The sequence below is a fragment of the Typha angustifolia genome, chromosome 6, assembly GCF_048772165.1.
Source record: "Typha angustifolia cultivar Huaian chromosome 6, ASM4877216v1, whole genome shotgun sequence".
NCBI lineage: Eukaryota > Viridiplantae > Streptophyta > Magnoliopsida > Poales > Typhaceae > Typha > Typha angustifolia.
Window position 1 is genome coordinate 9,019,257 of NC_133244.1, and position 18,362 is coordinate 9,037,618.

General features: G+C 37.7%; 3 protein-coding genes and 1 pseudogene across 3 annotated transcripts; 3 read left to right on the forward strand and 1 right to left on the reverse strand.

The window, feature by feature from the left end:
- Positions 1-550: 550 nt before the first annotated feature.
- On the reverse strand, positions 551-6,704 carry LOC140761663 (transcription factor-like protein DPB). The gene is made up of 9 exons (XM_073099089.1): positions 6,306-6,704; positions 5,013-5,092; positions 4,680-4,723; positions 3,939-4,001; positions 3,688-3,834; positions 3,475-3,543; positions 2,501-2,599; positions 1,819-1,889; positions 551-1,082 (listed from the first exon to the last, which is right to left on the reverse strand). The coding sequence occupies exons 1-9, from the start codon at positions 6,581-6,583 to the stop codon at positions 848-850; spliced, it is 1,086 nt and encodes a 361-aa protein (XP_072955190.1). The 5' UTR covers positions 6,584-6,704; the 3' UTR covers positions 551-847.
- A 1,266-nt stretch (positions 6,705-7,970) lies between these two features.
- On the forward strand, positions 7,971-9,831 carry LOC140761018 (heavy metal-associated isoprenylated plant protein 3-like). Its single transcript, XM_073098180.1, has 5 exons — positions 7,971-8,093; positions 8,186-8,399; positions 8,761-8,990; positions 9,078-9,156; positions 9,238-9,831. The coding sequence occupies exons 1-5, from the start codon at positions 8,085-8,087 to the stop codon at positions 9,618-9,620; spliced, it is 915 nt and encodes a 304-aa protein (XP_072954281.1). The 5' UTR covers positions 7,971-8,084; the 3' UTR covers positions 9,621-9,831.
- Positions 9,832-13,265: 3,434 nt separating this feature from the next.
- On the forward strand, positions 13,266-18,350 carry LOC140760770 (ras-related protein RABF1). The gene is made up of 8 exons (XM_073097773.1): positions 13,266-13,364; positions 15,337-15,413; positions 16,105-16,188; positions 16,360-16,454; positions 16,645-16,750; positions 16,854-16,943; positions 17,059-17,145; positions 18,091-18,350. Exons 1-8 carry the CDS (start codon positions 13,340-13,342, stop codon positions 18,130-18,132), a joined length of 606 nt encoding a protein of 201 aa, XP_072953874.1. The 5' UTR covers positions 13,266-13,339; the 3' UTR covers positions 18,133-18,350.
- Positions 14,050-15,326, forward strand: LOC140761178 (uncharacterized; annotated as a pseudogene).
- Positions 18,351-18,362: the final 12 nt, after the last annotated feature.

The following is an 18,362-nucleotide window of genomic DNA, read 5'->3' on the forward strand; positions in this document are numbered from 1 at the left end:
AGCTCTCAATTGGTACTCTCTTTTTTCCTTTTCTTTTTTAAAATCTTTTTGAGAAAGAACAACATTTGAAATTATATAATACATATACAATTAATGTTTTATAATAAAATCTAAAATTAAGAGATCAAAATAAATAAATACTTAAAAGATAATATGAACAAATTCATAGAAAATCGGGTGTAAAATGTAATTTTCAAAATTTTTGCTCATCCGACAATACGCCCAATTGTGTTGTGTTTTCCCTATTGTTTCCCCAAGCCTGTGACGAAGTATATAGCAGATATGCGAAACCTATCCAGAATCCTCATTGTCAATACAACCATGATCACAAGTAGACTAGAAAATTGTTGAGGAAATAGATAATCCAGAAATCACATCCCTGATAATTTGGGGAAAAGGGATTTGCAATGTTAAAAAAGGAGGGAAACTGATTCCAACTGGAGTAAAGTAAGATTAGAAATTACAAGTGCCCATACAATGATGTGCCATGTTAAAAGAAAAGGAGGAATATAAGATTTTGAGAGTTGCATCTAAGATGCAATGAACTGGATTTTCAACTGAAATCCTTACTACAACTATTATATCAAAAGGAAAAGAATATTACACAATTACGTTACAATAGCATTGATTTCCTAAGCCAGCAATTACCCGGGTTAACACACTGGGAAAATACTTTGCAGGGCTGATCGATTAAACGTGCCCTTGATTCTTCCAACTTGCTGCCAATATCTGCTTCTTTTCCCATTTATCCACTAATTACATGCGCTTTACAGAAAAAATATTATAGGAACAAGAGCACAAGCAGCTCGAGCGGCAAACAGAGCCCGAGAGTCAGCATCTAGTCTTTCTAGTGTTCGTGCTTTATGCGTCCTTTTAGTATTCCTGGAATAGGTGGCGACGTTGGCAGCTTGCCTGTAGTGTTGGGCCTTGTAGGTTGTGGTATGTGATGCTGATACATATTCATTGTGCTGGAGCATTCCCCTCCATTTGAACTAGGCTCATGTGTACCATCATTTTCTTCTCTTTCACAGAATCTCATTGCTTTCAGAACATACGAGTCATCATGCAATTCAAACGGTGTGCTGCATCATTGGAACTTACAAAAAGTTACAAGAATAGTACGAGGACTTCATTTCATGGTTTAAAATTGGATGTTAGATTAGCAAGCATTAACAATATAGCTAAGTACCAACCTTTTTTTTTTCCTATTATTAGAGCATATGCATCAAACTTAATCCACTCCGATAATATTTTTTTTACAGAAGGGACAATATGCAATGTAAAAAGAAAAACAAAATAGCTGGGATAAATTTTACTGGTTTAGCTAGTTTACCATCAGGATATCATGAAGGTGACAATAACATTGCATTATTAATGAAATGTTTTATCTGGGGGTACAATTTTTAGGTAATGTTCAAGATGATCCACTAACATGAAAGATGATCAGATTTTCTACATACCACATTTCATATAAGAGAATTCGATTTCCTTTACAAAAGAAGAAATTCCACAAAGTCTCTTTTACTGTTGTGAGATGCTAAATAACAATTGAAAGCTAGAGATCCATTCGCTGTACCAAATGTTCTTTTTTCATGTTTGAAGATCCATGGGAACCATGGTTAATGGTTACTTACTTCACTTAGAAAGGGGAACAAAAGAAGAAAACAAGCTCCTATTTGCAACAAAACCACCAAACAGAGCCCAATGGTTTGAAAGATGACACAAGGGACCAAGTAACAACATTTTCTAGCATATTTTTGCAAAAATGGGAACATATATTACCGGATGCCTACTGAACGGTAAAAGCTTCCATATTACCTGTTGAAGTCGAAATGCACCAGCTGCATATCTTCTGAAATTTCAACTTCTACAGTTGCATGTGGACGAGTCTGGAAATATTTTCATGTACCAAGAGAAGTAATTAGGGTAATCATTTACCAAAGGACATGGGAGATAATAGCATGAAGCTAATTGGTAACACTTTTGAATATTAAGACATTTTGTGGTAGAAATGAATGCAATTTATCAAAATAACTTTTACCACAGATATCATTTTTCTCCATCAAGATTATAGCAGTGCTGATAGAAACTATATCATAACAATTTTACTGAAAGATTAAACATATGATAAAATTTAAGCTAGCATAAGATTGTCATAAAGATTCCAATAATATGTCAAACCTTTCAGAAATCATTTCAAAACAAGTCAACGTCTGATCTTTAAAGGTAGAATGTTAGAAGCCCACAGAAAGCTGTCGAGGCTTGTCAGAACCAGTTATCACTTGTGTAAATATATACTCAAGGAAGATATCAGCATGAATAAGTAAGAAAGACAAGGTACTAAACAGGAGCATAAATCCATTTCTTCAATACCAATTTTAAAGCAAATGCCTCTATGATGTGGCTGACCAAGAATCCAAGATAACTCATTAAGACATACTAACAGGATTATAAGCAACACGTAAAGTGACACTGTCTCAATAGGGTAAGATTACCATACCTGAACCAAGATAAAAGGCAAAGCCACTCCACCCGAAGGAGCATTTCCTGAACCATACAACTGTTCATTACGCTGAACCAAGTTTTGGAGGCCTATGAACTTAATGTAGGAAAGAAAATTTGTTAGGTTCCTTCACTGGCCAATTAAGCATAATTTAAGTTACTCTAACAACAAGTGCAATGTTTCATGATTGGGCAATTAGCATAACATAGATATGGAGTTCATCACAACCAGAGAGTGCTGTACTTGAGTCTTTGAAAAATTTGGGACATAGAGGTAAAGAAAAGTTATGGATTATTTTGTTCTTAAAAGAAGACAGGGTCGTGTGTCAAATGTCTATACTCCTTCTCTGTCTAATAAAATTTGGAGGATATTTACTTCCTAATTACCTTGTAGATTGTCAGCATTTATGTTCCCTAGTTCTGCTCCGATGAATACTTAATGCACTTGCAACTATATCGTCAAACAATTATATCATATATCTTGAGTTTTCACAAATCCTCCTGATATTTGTCAAAGAACACTCGATTTATGATAACAACTCATACGAGACAAAATGTCACAGCGAATTTGACAAGCTCATATTCATTGTTGTATGGCACAATAATTATAGGTTAAACTTCAATGTAGCCTTTTCAGATAAATTTCTGATCTTTGCATAACTATTGTTTGGAATGATAACTAGTATAGTTATTTTTCCATGACTATACCATTAAACTTCATGCCATGTGTGCATCCAACGTATCTGATAATGTTCTCTAAATACTCCAAGGTCATCTTATCAGATTGAATAATTTATCAGTAAGGCATGCCAAGCTTATCTGGAATGTTAGCCATCTCTGTTTACAGAACATATTCAAAGGGCAAGCATGCTATGATATCAGATGCCCCTAGTGAAACTACAAGACGTAAACACATTCCAAATTATTGTAACAAGAACTGAGAGCATGAGCAGGTAAACTCAGTTATCTTACTTGATCTTGCAATTCTTGCAAATATGCAGTTTTCTTTTCGATCCTATTTTTCAGCCCCATGCTTTCTGCCTGTGTTAAGTATATGACCGAACAAGATTAGAATTCACCCGAGAAAACCACCTAGATATGAGGCTTGGATTCTATTAGAAATATATTTAGCTAAATGCCAAAATGAATATATTACAAAGCATAATAAGCATAGTATGGGCGAACCTTAAGTTCTTCAATATCATTTAGACTAGTTCGAGGCAAGCCCTTCCACTGTATTTCCTTTTTATCTTTTGATATAATATCCATCGCCATCAGGACATTTAATGCATCATACACCCTCCGTCTTATGTTCTTCTCATCATATTGTTGCTGCATTTTTTTTTTCAATATACCCATGATATCATGATCTCTAAATGAAAAACAAATTAAGAAGATATATAACAATATTCACTCGCAGCAAAAATCTAGAGCACCTGATCTGGCGATGCCAGATTACTATTCGGATCAGCGAACTCAGCTACAAGTTCATCTGCAACCTGACATACAAAAGGAAAGATATTTAGACATGAAAGGCAATAGACTGTTAAATATATCAGAAAAGCTGGTAAGACATTAATAAAGAACCAGTAGCCATATTAATCAAGATTCAAGACAAATCCTTGAATGAAACAAATGCAGGATCTTTATTCTTTCTTGAGCCTCATATCACTTCACGCATCTTTTTTGTAATATTTCATTATTAATTATTTTAACAAATCCTGTAACTGTCACATCAGAAAGCAAGCACTCTCCCAAATGCCGATCATAATATAATGGATCCAAAACTTACACATTTTTCAGTTTAGATCCATCCCAAGACTACTTGGAAACATTGTACTACATGATCCTAACCCAGAAACGAGACTGTGTTAATATGTATGTCGATAAGCTTTTCTACAAGCTTATTCGTGATTAATATCTAAAGCATCCATTTTTGATATTTTACAATAATCTTGGCATAAGAAACTCCTATCGGTAAAAGAGTAAAAGCATTAACAGTCTAAAAATAAAGATACTGGCAAAAGATTATTCTCCATGTCTCAAAAACGAATATGGTGACTTACAAAACATACTGCAACTTCCCTCATATGGCAGAAAATGTAGAAGTCAAACCTTAGCTAGCAAATGTATGGCAATGAAACAAAGAAACTTTAAAAAGAACTGGAGACACTGACCTCATTATAAGTAGTTCTTCCCTTGCTTTCCACTTTCTCACAGACTGAGCACAGTCAGGCATGGTCAAAGCATGGAATGAAAGGAAAAGTTAATGTTACTAACTCCTTGAGGGGAAGGTTTTCGATATGAACAAACAGATTGTTGGTACATGACTAAATTCCCTACCACTTATAGCATAAGAAATGGTAGTAGCAGTAAGGCAACTCCAGCATACAGGAAAAGCTCTCAAAGTACTTCACAATTTCTACCTCTAGTTACCAGGACAAGTATATCTAAAGAAGAATATGAATCCTATATAAAAGTGACATATTAAACAAGGATTTTTCAGTCACCTTTCATGCTGAATTGGCGAAGTCCCCTTCCACTTTTATCACCTGCAACAGCCCGTGTTCCCCTCTTTTTCTTCTTGCCACTGGTAAAGAAAATCAATCTTATAAAATTTTATGGAGGATCCAATAAAGAGCAAACAAGAGGGACTAGAGACAGTCAAAAAACTGCACGAGATTCTTCTTATAACAGAATTTTTCAGAAAACATTATTATACATAATAGAAGTTCTCAGACGAAATAATTTGTTACCTTGTTGCTTACAAAAAAAAAAGGAACAAAAATAGAGAGGACTGTCTTATATATAAGTTGTTCCACTTACCAGGAGGTTCTTCTCCCAAATCTAAGAAGGAAAGACATAATAATAAACTGAAAGAAGCCTGGATTGTCCAGCTATTAAGTATACTCAAACACACTCAAGATGAACAGATATAGAAAAGAGTTGCAGGATAGTTTTCATACTTCAGATGACTTTCTATCTTCTAGAAAATGTATGCATGCTGTGTCACACTTTTGCATGGCACAGATGAGTTCATCATTAATGGAGATCCCTATCATCAAAATATAATCAATTTTTCCAACTTACCACTTCTATTTTTGGTGCCAAGCTACATATAAGTTCTTTCCTAATCAGTTTATCCACAAAAATTAAATTATACTTGAAATAAATATACCCAATTTGGATAATGAAGGTTGACTTACTACTAAACAATCTAAAAGATCTATCAATTCTTGAATGCTCAAAGTCTCACAAAGGCCTACTTGTGAGGAGAAATGTCAGAACTCTATACCCCAAAAAAGTACATGAATTATTTCCACATTTAGAAGAACTTTCCTCTATATTAAAATTCTAATGAATTTCCATATGATGGTACCCCTAGGCATTGTCCTTCTTCACTGTCAACAATCTGGGTAAAGGAGCTCAATGTGATACTAAACAATCTAAAAGACCTACAATATCAAAGTCAATAGCTCCCACTGCCTACCAATTTCTCCATGCATCCTAGAAGCAATGAAAAGAGTCTGAATTTAGCCCCCAAACAAAATATAACAGAATTCATCACAATCGTATCAAATCCATGCAAAAAGAAATACTTTAATTACATCAAGAATAACTTATCTCCACAGATTCTTCACTTCCGATATAAATATAATATGACAAGAGAACGATAACCTAAAATTTATAAAAATTGCCACAGAAATCAAGTCATATAAGCATACTACCAACCAACAGATCCCCAAACCATCATCTTTTCGAATGAATTCAACCACATTCCTAGAAAGCACTCGGGAACGAACCTTGCAGCTCCCTGCGAGGACGGCGCATCGTCGCCGTGGATGTCGAGATTGTTGAGCCTCACGAAGGTGCTCTCGCTGGCAGGCGTCGTGGCCGCCGCCGCCCCCGCCGGCTCGCTGCGGCTCGAGGGGGACCCGGCGCTTCCGCTGGTCGATGCCGATTGGCCGCCAGAGAGCGGCGGCGTTCCCCACGAGGATCTTCCCGTGGGCACCGCCTTGGGGAAGCTCCCGGTGCTCTTGCTCCCCTCATCCTCTCGGCGGTGCCCGGCTCCGGTGACCATCGCTCGGGTTCGGAAGCCAGGGAGAGAGAGAGAGAGAGAGAGAGAGAGAGAGAGGGGAAGGAGAGGAAGAGCCAAGACGGAGATCGAGGAGTGGAAGTCAATTGGAGGGTTGGGGGAGGGGGAGGCAAAACCCTAAAGACAAAAAAGGGAAATGGAGGGAGGGAGGAACTTTGTTTGGGATGGTATTGGTGGTTTCAGTTATAGGTCTAAAGCGGGAGAGGATCCTGTGCCTACACGAATGTAGGAATTTCCTACGGCTTGGCTACTTGGCAATTAGCAGAGATCACACGTGACACGGCCCGTTTGCTCTAGATTGGCCCACTATTAAAGCAAACTATACTTCCTAGCCCAATATAAAGACCCCTACTACCCTACTACGTCATCTCCAAGCCCAACTTGAAAAGCGGAGTTATAAATATTGGTTTCATAAGAAGACACTGGCCATAATTTTTATTAAAAAAAAGACATAAGGTTTACATATTAACTTCTTACATAATGCTCTGTTAAACTCTGAACAGAAAGTGTATAAGATCATAAAAAAATATTCATCCCAAGTACAGCTAAATCTAAAAGCTCTCGCCCCATAATTAACTAGTCAATCAACAACACGATTAAATTTAATCTATGCATATGTAGTTTTATAACTAAGTCTTCTACAGATTTAGCTACATTATCTTATGTCATGTATATTCTTAACAATAAAGGTCAAGATATGAGGTTACTCAGAGGTTAGGATGGAATGTTAAGTAACGAAAATTAGGGTGTGAAATGGAAATGTTACACCATGGTCTCTAGAAGGAAGCTTCCAGGATAGTGTGAGTCATCATACCGTCACCGGTGACACCAACCCAATTGACCATCCTACCCCACCCCACCGTCTAGAAAAACCGAGAGGCGATGGCCACCGAGGTCATTTTGACCGAAACATCCGCCTCGAGAATCTTTCCGGTCGCTGGGTCCGACTCCGCAGGCGTACGACCGACTCCACTTACTAGTTACCTGCCACGAGCGGTGTCGCAACGTGGCTTCTTTCCCGTGGTCCGAAACCGACGGCTCCGTCAGCCTCGTACAAACCGCCTCGTAGCCCATCATCATTATTCAATCTCCGCCCCCGCGAACCCCACCTCCCACGTGCGCTCCTCGTATGTGGAGCCAAATTTGCATATAAAACCTGCGTCTTTAGTATCTACATGTTTAGATGCTCAGTTTAACGCGAGAAGTGACATTTACATAAACTGCAGGGCGTGGTTTGTAAAAGTGTATGGCGATCGTTTATTTTCTTAAGCAGAGGGTGTAGTGTGTAAATTTCCCGTATGATATTCCATCATCCAACGTACATGATGATAAGGACGGCATCAATGGTCAGAGAAAGCCAGCCAGGAAAAAGAAAAAAAAAAACCGATTGGGGCTGCTATTTATACCTCGCCCACCTCTTATTTCCCCTTCTCCCGAACATAGAGAATAGTCAAGAAGAGAGAGAGAGAAAGAGAGACTTAAGGTCATGGGTGAGGTGAGTTGGGTTCTCGTCTATTTTACGTTATCTCGCTGGTTTATTGCTCTTATTATGGTAATTAATGGGTGTTGTTGTTTTGATGCGTTTAGAAGGAAGGCAAAGGCAAAGGAGGGGAGAAGGAGAAGGAGAAGGAGAAGAAGGAGCAGAAGAAGGGAGATGGAGAGAAGAAAGGAGAAGGGGAGAAGAAGAAGGAAGGAGGAGATGGAGGAGCGAAGGGTGGACCGACACCCATTGTGTTGAAGATGGATTTGCATTGCGAAGGATGCGCCATGAAGATCAAGCGAGCCATCAAGGGGATGGAAGGTCTCTTAATTTCTCTCTCACAATCCATAGATTTTTCTTCTGAGTTTTTTTTTAAAAAAAATTATTCTTTCAGTGATTCCTTAATTGAAAACGAAGTAAAAAAGGAGGGACCTTTTGGCATATTGGCATCAGTAGCGTTTTTTTTTTCTCGTGATTCCTTATATGGAAGAGAGAAAAAAAAATAAAAGAGAGGAACTTTTCGCATATTTGCATCTCTGTTTTCTCCCATCCAACCTCCGGCGTACGGTAGCAAACCTCCACCTCTCCCCTGAAACAAACCGCTTCGCCTACATGTCGCACGTTAGAATCGCTCACTGTTCGGATTGGTTATCCGAGGAATAAGTTTCGTTATTCGTGGCAGGTGTGGATGGGGTATCCGTGGATAGATCGAGCAACAAGATAACGGTAACGGGCAAGGCGGATCCTTGGAAGCTCAAGGAGCGGCTCGAGTCCAAGATCCACAAGAAGGTGGACCTTATCTCCCCCACGAATCCCCCAAAGAAGGACGCCGCCAAAGACGGCGACGCCAAGAAGCCCGCCGCCGACAAAGCCAAGGACCAGAAGAAACCCGACGACAAGAAACCCAAAGAGGTACGCATCCAATTAACCTAATTAATTAACTATTAGCATTTAATTAATATTTTACTCAGCTGCGTTTATTTATTAATTTAAAAACAGTCGACAGTGGTGCTTAAGATCCGACTCCACTGCGAGGGCTGCATCGATAGAATCAAGAGACGCATCCAAAAAATTAAAGGTAATTAATTGATTGATTAATTAGTTAATTAATCTCCAATGGTTGCCCAGACATTTGGTTAATATTACGTCCGTGCCACAGGAGTGGATCAGGTAACCGTGGACGCAGCGAAGGAACTGGTCACCGTCAAGGGCACGATGGACGTGAAGAGCCTACCGGAGGTACTCAAAGAGAAGCTTAAGCGAAACGTCGAGGTCGTGCCGGGGAAGAAGGAAGACGGCGGGGGAGAGAAGAAGGGAGGAGACGGCGGCGAGAAGAAGGAGAAAGGAGGAGGCGAGAAGAAGGAAGAGGGAGGAGGCGAGAAGAAGGAGAAGAAAGAGGAAGGCGGGGAGAAGTCGGCGGCGAATCCGGTCATGGAGGCGAACAAGTACGACTACTACGCGCCTTACGGTTACCGGATCGAGATGGTGCACGCACCGCAGATCTTTAGCGACGAGAACCCCAACGCCTGCTCCATTATGTGATGTTTCCCTCTCGCGGTTGTAGGATTAACTTGTAAATAAATATAGAAATATATGAGGGGATAATTATAAGCTAAGACTTTTCTTTAGTCTGTTAGTTTGTTTGTTTTTAATCCCAGTCGTGTTTAATTCGATTTTGTTCCCTTGGTTTTATTTTTCAAAGTGGTGTAATTTTTATCAAAGTTTATATTATGTTTCTCGTATTTTCTAGAAATTTCCAGGTAAAATTCTCTAAGGGTCTACTCATAAATAATAAATCTTATAAGGGGGTAAAATGCTAAAAAAAATCCTTTAAAAAAAGAAAGAAACGGAAGTGGAAGCGACGCGGTTAGTGCATGTGGTAAGTTGGATTAGTTCGAGGATAGTGGGATTAAAAAATAGGATTAATTAAGTATTCATAAGAAAGAAAGAGATTAAGTTTAAAGGAATAACATTTAGGAAAACAAATGTAGAATTATTAGAAAATTAAGAGGCTAAAGCACAGACTAATTGAAGAAAAGAGAAAAAGAGGAGTATGTAAAGAAACCAATGCTTCTTTCTCCCACTTTTCTCGACCCTCTTTTGATCTTTTTATGTATTTTTCTTTACCTCTTTCTCCTCTTCCGATGGCAAAAGTCTCAGCTTTCCAGGTATAAAAGTCTCAGCTTTCAATGAGAAACGAGCCAACAAAGAAATAAAGAAGTGAAATCCCCTTTTGATATTGGGAGAATTAATCTTGTAACTTTGATATATAAATAATTTGCAACCTTGGCCATGGAAATATCTCATGACTTAGTAATCCACTAAAGAAAGTGATATTCCACCCATAAAAGTAAAAGGGTCATGATAATATTGAAATATCTCATCAACATCAATATTTGCAAATGATGTTTGCAGATCTGAGCTAATTAGCAGAAGGGTCATAATAATATTGTTATATTATAGTGAAACTTTGATACTTCCTAGCATTAGTTCATGATATTATCCTATGATGGAAACATAGATATTGTCTTTTCCCCTTGTCCTCTCATGCACACTTTTACACCTATAAAATCTTTCCATGTTCTTTGTCTTAATTCATGATAAGTCCTCTTATTTAAATTACACTGGTAAAGTTGATTCACTTTCAAGTCTTTGGTCAAAATATAATATGTCTTAAGAATGTTAGGATCTTCCAACATAATAAAATCCTGAACATGATAGGAAACTACTTCAAAAATCTTGAAAGAAAGAAAAGAAGAAGAAAAAAAGAAAAACAAAGAAGACTTGGTTTGACTTACTGATAGTACGTACCACAATCAAAAAGATCACAGTGACCGCTCAGTGGCACTTCTTTTAACTCTTTTTGAGTGCCTATCATGTTCAAAAGTTCTGAATCCAATAGGACATGCAATGATACAAAGTTACAAATGAAACCAACCAAGGCCGCTTTTGTAGCTCTCTTTCCTCTGTAAAGGCCATAACTAAGCATAGAGAGAATCTATCATGGAGGAGCTAATAAACACCAACACCAACAAAGAGGAGTAGGATCTGAAACCAACCAAACAATTAAAGCGAGAGAAGACAACACAAAGAGACAGGCTTTTCCAGGAGAGAGAGAGAGAGAGAGAGAGAGAGAGAGAGAGAGAGAGAGAGAGAGGGAGGGAGGAAGGAGACCAACCTTTTCCTCTCACTGCCTTTAGTCACATGATTGCTTAATTTCTAGGAAACCTCCTCCTCTCTTCCATGGAGGAGGAGGAGGAGGAGGAGGAGGAGGAGGATGAGAATAATCTCTTTTGCATTGGTTGGGCTACTGCCAGACTGTTATTCCGTGGGGTCACTGCAAAGCCATTGTTTGCTTTCCATTGTCATTCTTTTTTATTTCTTTCTTTTTTCCTTTTTATTTTTCCCTCTCTTCCTCTTGGTTTAAAGCTTTCCGTTGTCCTAGGCAAGCGATCTTTGCCAGAGTAGTAGAAAGAAAAGCTAGTGAAAAGCAAGTTAAGGAATCATAGAGTAATCAACTATTTTTTGAATGACAAGAAGAATGTACCTTAATTTGTTTTAAGAGCTTATAATTTTATCCACACCACACCATATGAATATTTATCATGTCGTTTGATGGGATGAATGCTTACTAAGTTATATATTTCTCAAATAATATCTTATATAAAAAAGCTACTATTAAGAGTGTCAATGGCTCTCCTCCCTTGTTTTCCTCTCATCTCTTTCTCTTTAATTGGAACCATATTGATTAATTAAGCACTAATGCAGTTTGAGGTCTTTAGTTTTATATGCTTGTATCTTTTTGTCTTACTTCTGCAGCACTAATCAAGCAGGCCTCCAAGCTTATCTATTTTATATAGTAATAATATAATTCATTTAGCTTCGTAATATAAAAATACTTTTCTTGGTTTATACTCTGAATAATACACGCAATCTGTGTACATCTAAACTATTTAATCTGTTTATTAAAATTTATCAGAGACAAATAATAATTTACTAAGTTTGCTCCAATAATATATTAACCAATATGCCGCCAAAATAAACCCCTTATCTTGACCTAACACCTAACAGTATTAATCGGTATCTTATTCGAACATGCAGCCCTTTTACTGACCACATTCTTGAGTTGACATTATCAACTAGAATAATGCATGCTTTCTAAGGATAAGGATAGAAAAAGAGAGCTATCCCAATAAATTATCGGAAGAAAAAGTTATCTCTGAACAAACTAGAAGGAATAAGGACCCGTGGGCCCTCGACTTATTCGTAGTTGGCTGTCATAGTCGCCAATTTTGACGCAACGTCTTTATACCCACCCCTCATTAAAATTTTCCTCTTATTTACCTAATAAATTATTATTATTTTTTTAAATATAACTCTATCGTTTTATACGTCGTTTATTGCACTATTGAGATGGGTGGAATATATTCCTAGAATTTAATATCTCTATCAATGGAAGGAGCTACTAACAGCTCTCCTAACTAACTTCTATCAAATATACTATATAGCCCACCCAAAATTTATTAGCGACTAATCACGTTTATTAAGCTAGATTAGCTTAAACTGCGTGAAGTGGGTGGGCCATTAAGAAGAATGGTTAGCGCATGTAAAGATGTCATCCCAATCCTCGATCCTTATGATTGGGGCCCAATTGCCCAGAGATGGTTGGACACGTCACGCCAACCTGGCCTATGATATGAAAGGCATCGTACGTGAGATTGCGACGGGTGGGATCGTCTGATAGCTCATCGGACGGCTGATGGCCGCCCATATTATATGCATGATGTCGAATGATCCTCATCACCCGTGGGAGAGCATGCGTCCCGATGCATGGCAATTGGCAGGATGGCATGAGATGTGCGATCATGTCGCATGACATAATATTACCCATCTGCTAGTCAACGTTAGGGCCTAGGGGTCGATCGTCCTGTCGTAGGAATGGGTCCAGACTCCGGAGTCCGGAGTAATGGGGCCCGCGTGATTCTAGTAGGATTAGATCCGATAACCCGGTAAGCAGCTTTCGACTTTCGTTATGACGGAGGCCCAAATTTACCTTGAGGGAGTTGTTATTGGGCTGGGCCGCCGATTCAAATTGGTTTAATGGGCGGCCCATTTAAGACGTCCATAGTCCATACCTGTAAGATCACGTGGCACACGTGCGGACGCAGGGAAATTTAATAAATCGCAACGAAACAAATTCCACTTTCCTTTTCTCCCCCGGTCTGCGGTTTCTTCTCCCCGCCGTCGATCGCACGTCACCGATGGGTTGCTCGTCCTCTCTCCCAGGTTCCCAATCCTTGACTTTCTCTTAATTTTTCCCCTCTCGCTTCGATCGTTTCTTTCTTGATTTGGCCGATCAGTCTTAGAATTATGTAATATTTACTCGATTAGAGAAGCTTGAGTTTGGATGATGGTGGGATCCGTAGGAAATGGTCGGAATTTTGGGTTCTTTAATTTCTCAACAACCTAATATTTTCCTTTTTGTTTTTTGTTGGCATTCTCTTTTACCTGTTTATGGCCCTAAAGTCCTATAACGAGATTCTTTTGATCTGTCGCTTATTGGTTTGTGAGTTTGTGTCTTCTCTGTTTAGGGGCAAACTTATTCTGTATGGGAGCAGCACGTACAGGGTTTAGGATGGTGTTTAGTGTCTAATGTGCTTCGGCTAGAAAGTAGAGGAGCCGGTGGATCAAAGAATTCTTGTTTCTTTGCTATTGTTATTGGAATAATTGTGTTTGCATGATTTAATTGTGACATCACAGTACATAGAACAATCCTCAACTTCCACACTGAGTTGGTTAGGCTTGAGATTCAAGTCATACTCTTGCAGTCATGATAAGATAGGAATCCAATGTTTGCATGGGGGACAAATTTTCCTGAAGACCGGATGAAATAGGATTCCAATACCGCCTTCTTTATAAGTATTTCCGTTGAACTCTTCCCCTATATTTCACAACTCCTTTAAATTCAAATATGGACTTTGGAGCATATATGTCTTGGTCCTCCTCCTCTTATTCCGATGGTGATACCTTTGATCTCTACATTCAAGACTGGGAGTATGAACTAGAAGAGATGGAGGAGGAGGAGTAAATATTAAAACTATCGATTGCCTCTATCCAAAACAAGTGAGGAAAACGCGGAGCCTCAATTCCTAACCATGCGGTGATTAATCGTGGGAGAGAAGGAGGTAACCCTCGATTTTGGAATGATTACTTTTTTGAAAAACCCAGCGAGGAAAATACTTTTCGGAAGAAGGTTCCGATGTTAAAGGAGTCTATTCCTTTGCATTGTTAATGGAGTAACATAGCATGATAGATACTTTGTACAAAAGAAAGATGGTGTCAGCAATCTACTATTATCTACTTGCAAAAAGCAATATTTGCACATCGTATGTTGGCATATGAAATATTGGCAAAAATTACTGATGTTTACATTAGGATTGGTCAGTGTACTTCAAGCCAATATTTGAAGATATTTTGTCAAGCAATTGTAGAAATTGTCGGAAAAGAATACTTAGGATACCCCAATACAAATGGCATTACATGGTCGCTACAGAAAGACAAAGAGCAAGAGCTTCCCAGAATATTGGATAAATAGATTGCATGCACTAGACATGGAATAGTTACCGGTGGTTGGGTGTGACAATACTTAAAGAGCCATGAAGGCCTGGCGATTATTCTCAAGGCAATAGCATTGTATGACTTCTGAATATAGCATGCGTATTTTGGATTACCGAGCTCCAACAATGATGCTGATGTATTGCAGCCATCCGATTTATTTAATAAAAATATTGATCCTCCAACTTAATACACTATTTTAGAAAAAGATTATAATAATGGTTAGTATTTGGCTGATGGGATATACTCATATACACCAAATGGTCCACCTTTGTACAATAATTTTGTATTAGACTTAGTTTGAAAGTCTCGACGAGATTTTTCTAATAATAGTATTTCTGTTAAAACCGATTAGTAAAAATTTAGAGTTTTAGAGCTCGGTTGGATATGCTCTAAGTGATATTAAGAATTCTTGCATGATGAACAGTCATCTATTTTTTCAACTTTTGTTTGTGAGGAAAGAGGTGGGTTTTGGGCCTTTTAAAGTTTATATGTCACTTCTTTTTCTATGTTTTGTGGTTGTTTTTATATGAAATGTTTTATTTTATATGTTTAATTTATTTTATGTACTTAGATGCAAGTAAACTTGGATGTTGAGTTCTATTTATTACTCTTTAACATTTAAAATGTTTGCATTAATCAGCTAGCAATGCTGGATCGTTAAACAATCTGAACAGTGAAAGCTCTGCTGTTACTGACTCAAAGAACTTGAGAGTCAAGGTGCAGTATTTGAACTATTGTATACTTTGTGTTCTACATCATTAATGATTTAGTGTAATTCAGAACTCTCTTTTTGCACTTGCTATATCTATTGTAATATCTGCTACTTCCCTTTTATTGGTTCATGATTTTTCAGTTAATTGTACCACTGGAAACACTAAAGCGATCAGGATTTATAGTGCTATTGTTTTGATTATTACCTCTTATCATTGGATATCTTCACTGCTTTGTTTAGTTAGTAACTTTTTACCATTGGATATCTTCACTGCTTTATAGGAATTTTGTGACGTGCATAAGGCGGAAACTTGCAGCTCGATCCTCTTGTAATTTACCATTTTTCTTATTACTTACACATTCATTTATCTATTATAGAATGCAAATTTACATTTTTAGAGTTTTAAAGATCCACTTCGTCCATGTATTTGCACTTTGTTTTATTAGTACGTTTGTTCAACAGATAATCCAGCATATTTCATTGTAGGCTCATATTCCATAATGAAGGTTGTTTACAGACTTCTGAATATATTTTCTTGTGTGCAGAAAATAATGTAGTTCATCCAGACTGTTTTTCTTTGTCACCTGACTGATGATATTCCATTTATTACTCAATTTCTGAAAGTTGGTCTACAATTTGACCATTTACAACAATCTCATGGACTTCCATATCTGCTTGTAAATTGCTTGTTTGCAGCTTGTATTGTTAGGAGATTCAGGTGTTGGTAAAAGTTGCATTGTTCTTCGCTTTGTTCGTGGTCAATTCGATCCCACTTCCAAGGTGAAATTTTTGCACTTCTATGCACTAATTTCACCACAATAATGAATCACAGTCAGAGCATTGTTCCCGTCTATTTCTTCTGTGGTCCATTTTTGTAATACAGTTGCGTGTTATATTTGACTATTTGCATATTCTTGTAGTTTTGACACTAGTTGGTCCTTTTGGCTTTAGGTAACTGTAGGTGCTTCATTTTTATCACAAACGTTAGCCTTGCAAGACTCTACTACCGTAAAGTTTGAAATTTGGGATACTGCTGGCCAGGAGAGGTATTTAACCATATGACTGGAACTAAATTTCTCATTGTGCATGGTGTTGATGGATCACGAGCATTTGTCAAACATGACAATTCTTGTTCTGTTATTTTACACATTTTCTTTTCTATAATTGTGTCCTGTTGAGTGATATCTTGGCGTCTTCTTTTCTTCAGAAGCTTATGATATTTATGATCTTTTCTAGATATGCTGCATTAGCACCTCTTTACTACCGAGGAGCTGCTGTTGCAGTTGTCGTATATGACATAACTAGTCCAGAGTCATTCAACAAAGCACAATATTGGGTTAAGGTAAATTGCACCTTTGGAAAAACTTCAGAAACCTGGTGTTGATGCTTGTTTCATTGAAGATTAATATTTGCACATTCTAATCTGTCTATTTTTCATCTTGCAGGAACTTCAGAAACATGGTAGTCCTGATATTATCATGGCTTTGGTTGGTAACAAGGCTGATCTCCATGAAAATCGGAGTGTATCTGCTCAAGTATGTTATTGTTTCCAAAGCTAGCTTTACCAACTTTTCTTTCAAATAGCTAAATTATTCACTGGCAATTAGTTGCAATAAGGAAAATTTAACGTTATATATTTTCTATCTGAAGGACGCACAAGAGTATGCGGAGAAGAATGGCATGTTTTTCATTGAGACATCTGCAAAGACAGCGGATAACATAAACCAACTCTTTGAGGTACATATTCAAGAAAAAATCATGTTATTGTTATAATACTTTCTAATATAAGCATGAGATCTGCAATTGCTTCATTAATTGTGTACGATAGAGGTTTGTTTGTGGTACTTTGGATGTGGAAAGCTCATCCACTTTTCCAGGAAACCATCTATTTTTTCCGGTCAAACTTCTGCAAGTCATGACATACCAATATGATGCTAGTGGAGTGAATTTCTACCTTCCAATATCTATCTTCGGTCTTTTTTGTTCGTCATTCTCTCTGGCTGGACATCACCTTATAGATGAAGACAAGCCTATAAATGAAAAGCTGTCATTTTCTCTTGTCTTGACTATTCCCTCATTTAGAAAGTGCTTTCTTTAAAGTGATGCGTGTCTTGAATATGGAGTTTTCGACATAGCACTGAGAAATCACGGATATTCTATATAGTTCTCTTGTTTCTCCTTCCCCTTCGTAAGTTTTGCCGTGTAAGTGTGAAAGAGATTGTTTGCTTTGTAGAGTTGTTTTCTTGTGATAACTTTGTGGATGTCCTTTCTATTATTTCTTCATGCACTTTTAACTTACTGTTGTTTTGGATTGCTAGTTTCTGATGAGTAAATCCGTGTAGGTGATCCTCTATCATACTAAATAAAAATCAATGCCTTAAATATAAGCAAGAAAAGTACATAATTGTGTTTCTTTATGCCGTTGTCTCCATCACCAATATCCAGTTTGACATACGAGATCACACAATGAATTTTGTGTCTGCACATATCTTGCTTTATAACTTTTTATAATCCACATTTCCATCTTAATGTTCAATTATTCCTTTCCTTTTTCCATGCATTATCTTTGGATATCCAACATTCATAGTTCAAAATATACAAAGAACCTGTGCTGTAACCATAAGAAATTTCTTCTAATATTGCTATCTGACAGTAAACCTTTCATTTTGTGTTGTAACCCAGGAGATTGCAAAGCGGTTGCCTCGGACATCATCCTCTTCCTGATTCTTGGCCTCCTGTATGTAATGGTTTGCCACGATCAAACGACAACGATATGTGCCCTGTAATGTTATCTATACCGAAATGGCTGATTGATATTTCAGATACTATTACTCGCTTTTGCGAATCAATGTTGCTGTTAGCATTTCTTTTAGATCATTGTTTATCAGACCCTGTTGAGGCAGATCAACAAATGAGCATGTCTTTCACTCATTGGTGCAAAAGTTAAACTTGCT

What these genes read in the sequence shown, in the direction of transcription:
- LOC140761663 (XM_073099089.1), bottom strand. Translation starts at nt 6,583, where the DNA reads ATGGTCACCGGAGCCGGGCACCGCCGAGAGGATGAGGGGAGCAAGAGC. An exon ending in GAAGAACTACTTATAATGAG is followed by an intron (nt 4,002 to 4,679) that starts GTCAGTGTCTCC and finishes TTTGTATGTCAG; the next exon opens with GTTGCAGATGAACTTGTAGC. An exon ending in ATGATATTGAAGAACTTAAG is followed by an intron (nt 3,544 to 3,687) that starts GTTCGCCCATAC and finishes TACTTAACACAG; the next exon opens with GCAGAAAGCATGGGGCTGAA.
- LOC140761018 (XM_073098180.1), top strand. An exon ending in AGCCATCAAGGGGATGGAAG is followed by an intron (nt 8,400 to 8,760) that starts GTCTCTTAATTT and finishes TATTCGTGGCAG; the next exon opens with GTGTGGATGGGGTATCCGTG. An exon ending in ACGACAAGAAACCCAAAGAG is followed by an intron (nt 8,991 to 9,077) that starts GTACGCATCCAA and finishes ATTTAAAAACAG; the next exon opens with TCGACAGTGGTGCTTAAGAT.
- LOC140760770 (XM_073097773.1), top strand. Translation starts at nt 13,340, where the DNA reads ATGGGTTGCTCGTCCTCTCTCCCAG. An exon ending in GATACTGCTGGCCAGGAGAG is followed by an intron (nt 16,455 to 16,644) that starts GTATTTAACCAT and finishes GATCTTTTCTAG; the next exon opens with ATATGCTGCATTAGCACCTC. An exon ending in AAGCACAATATTGGGTTAAG is followed by an intron (nt 16,751 to 16,853) that starts GTAAATTGCACC and finishes TTCATCTTGCAG; the next exon opens with GAACTTCAGAAACATGGTAG.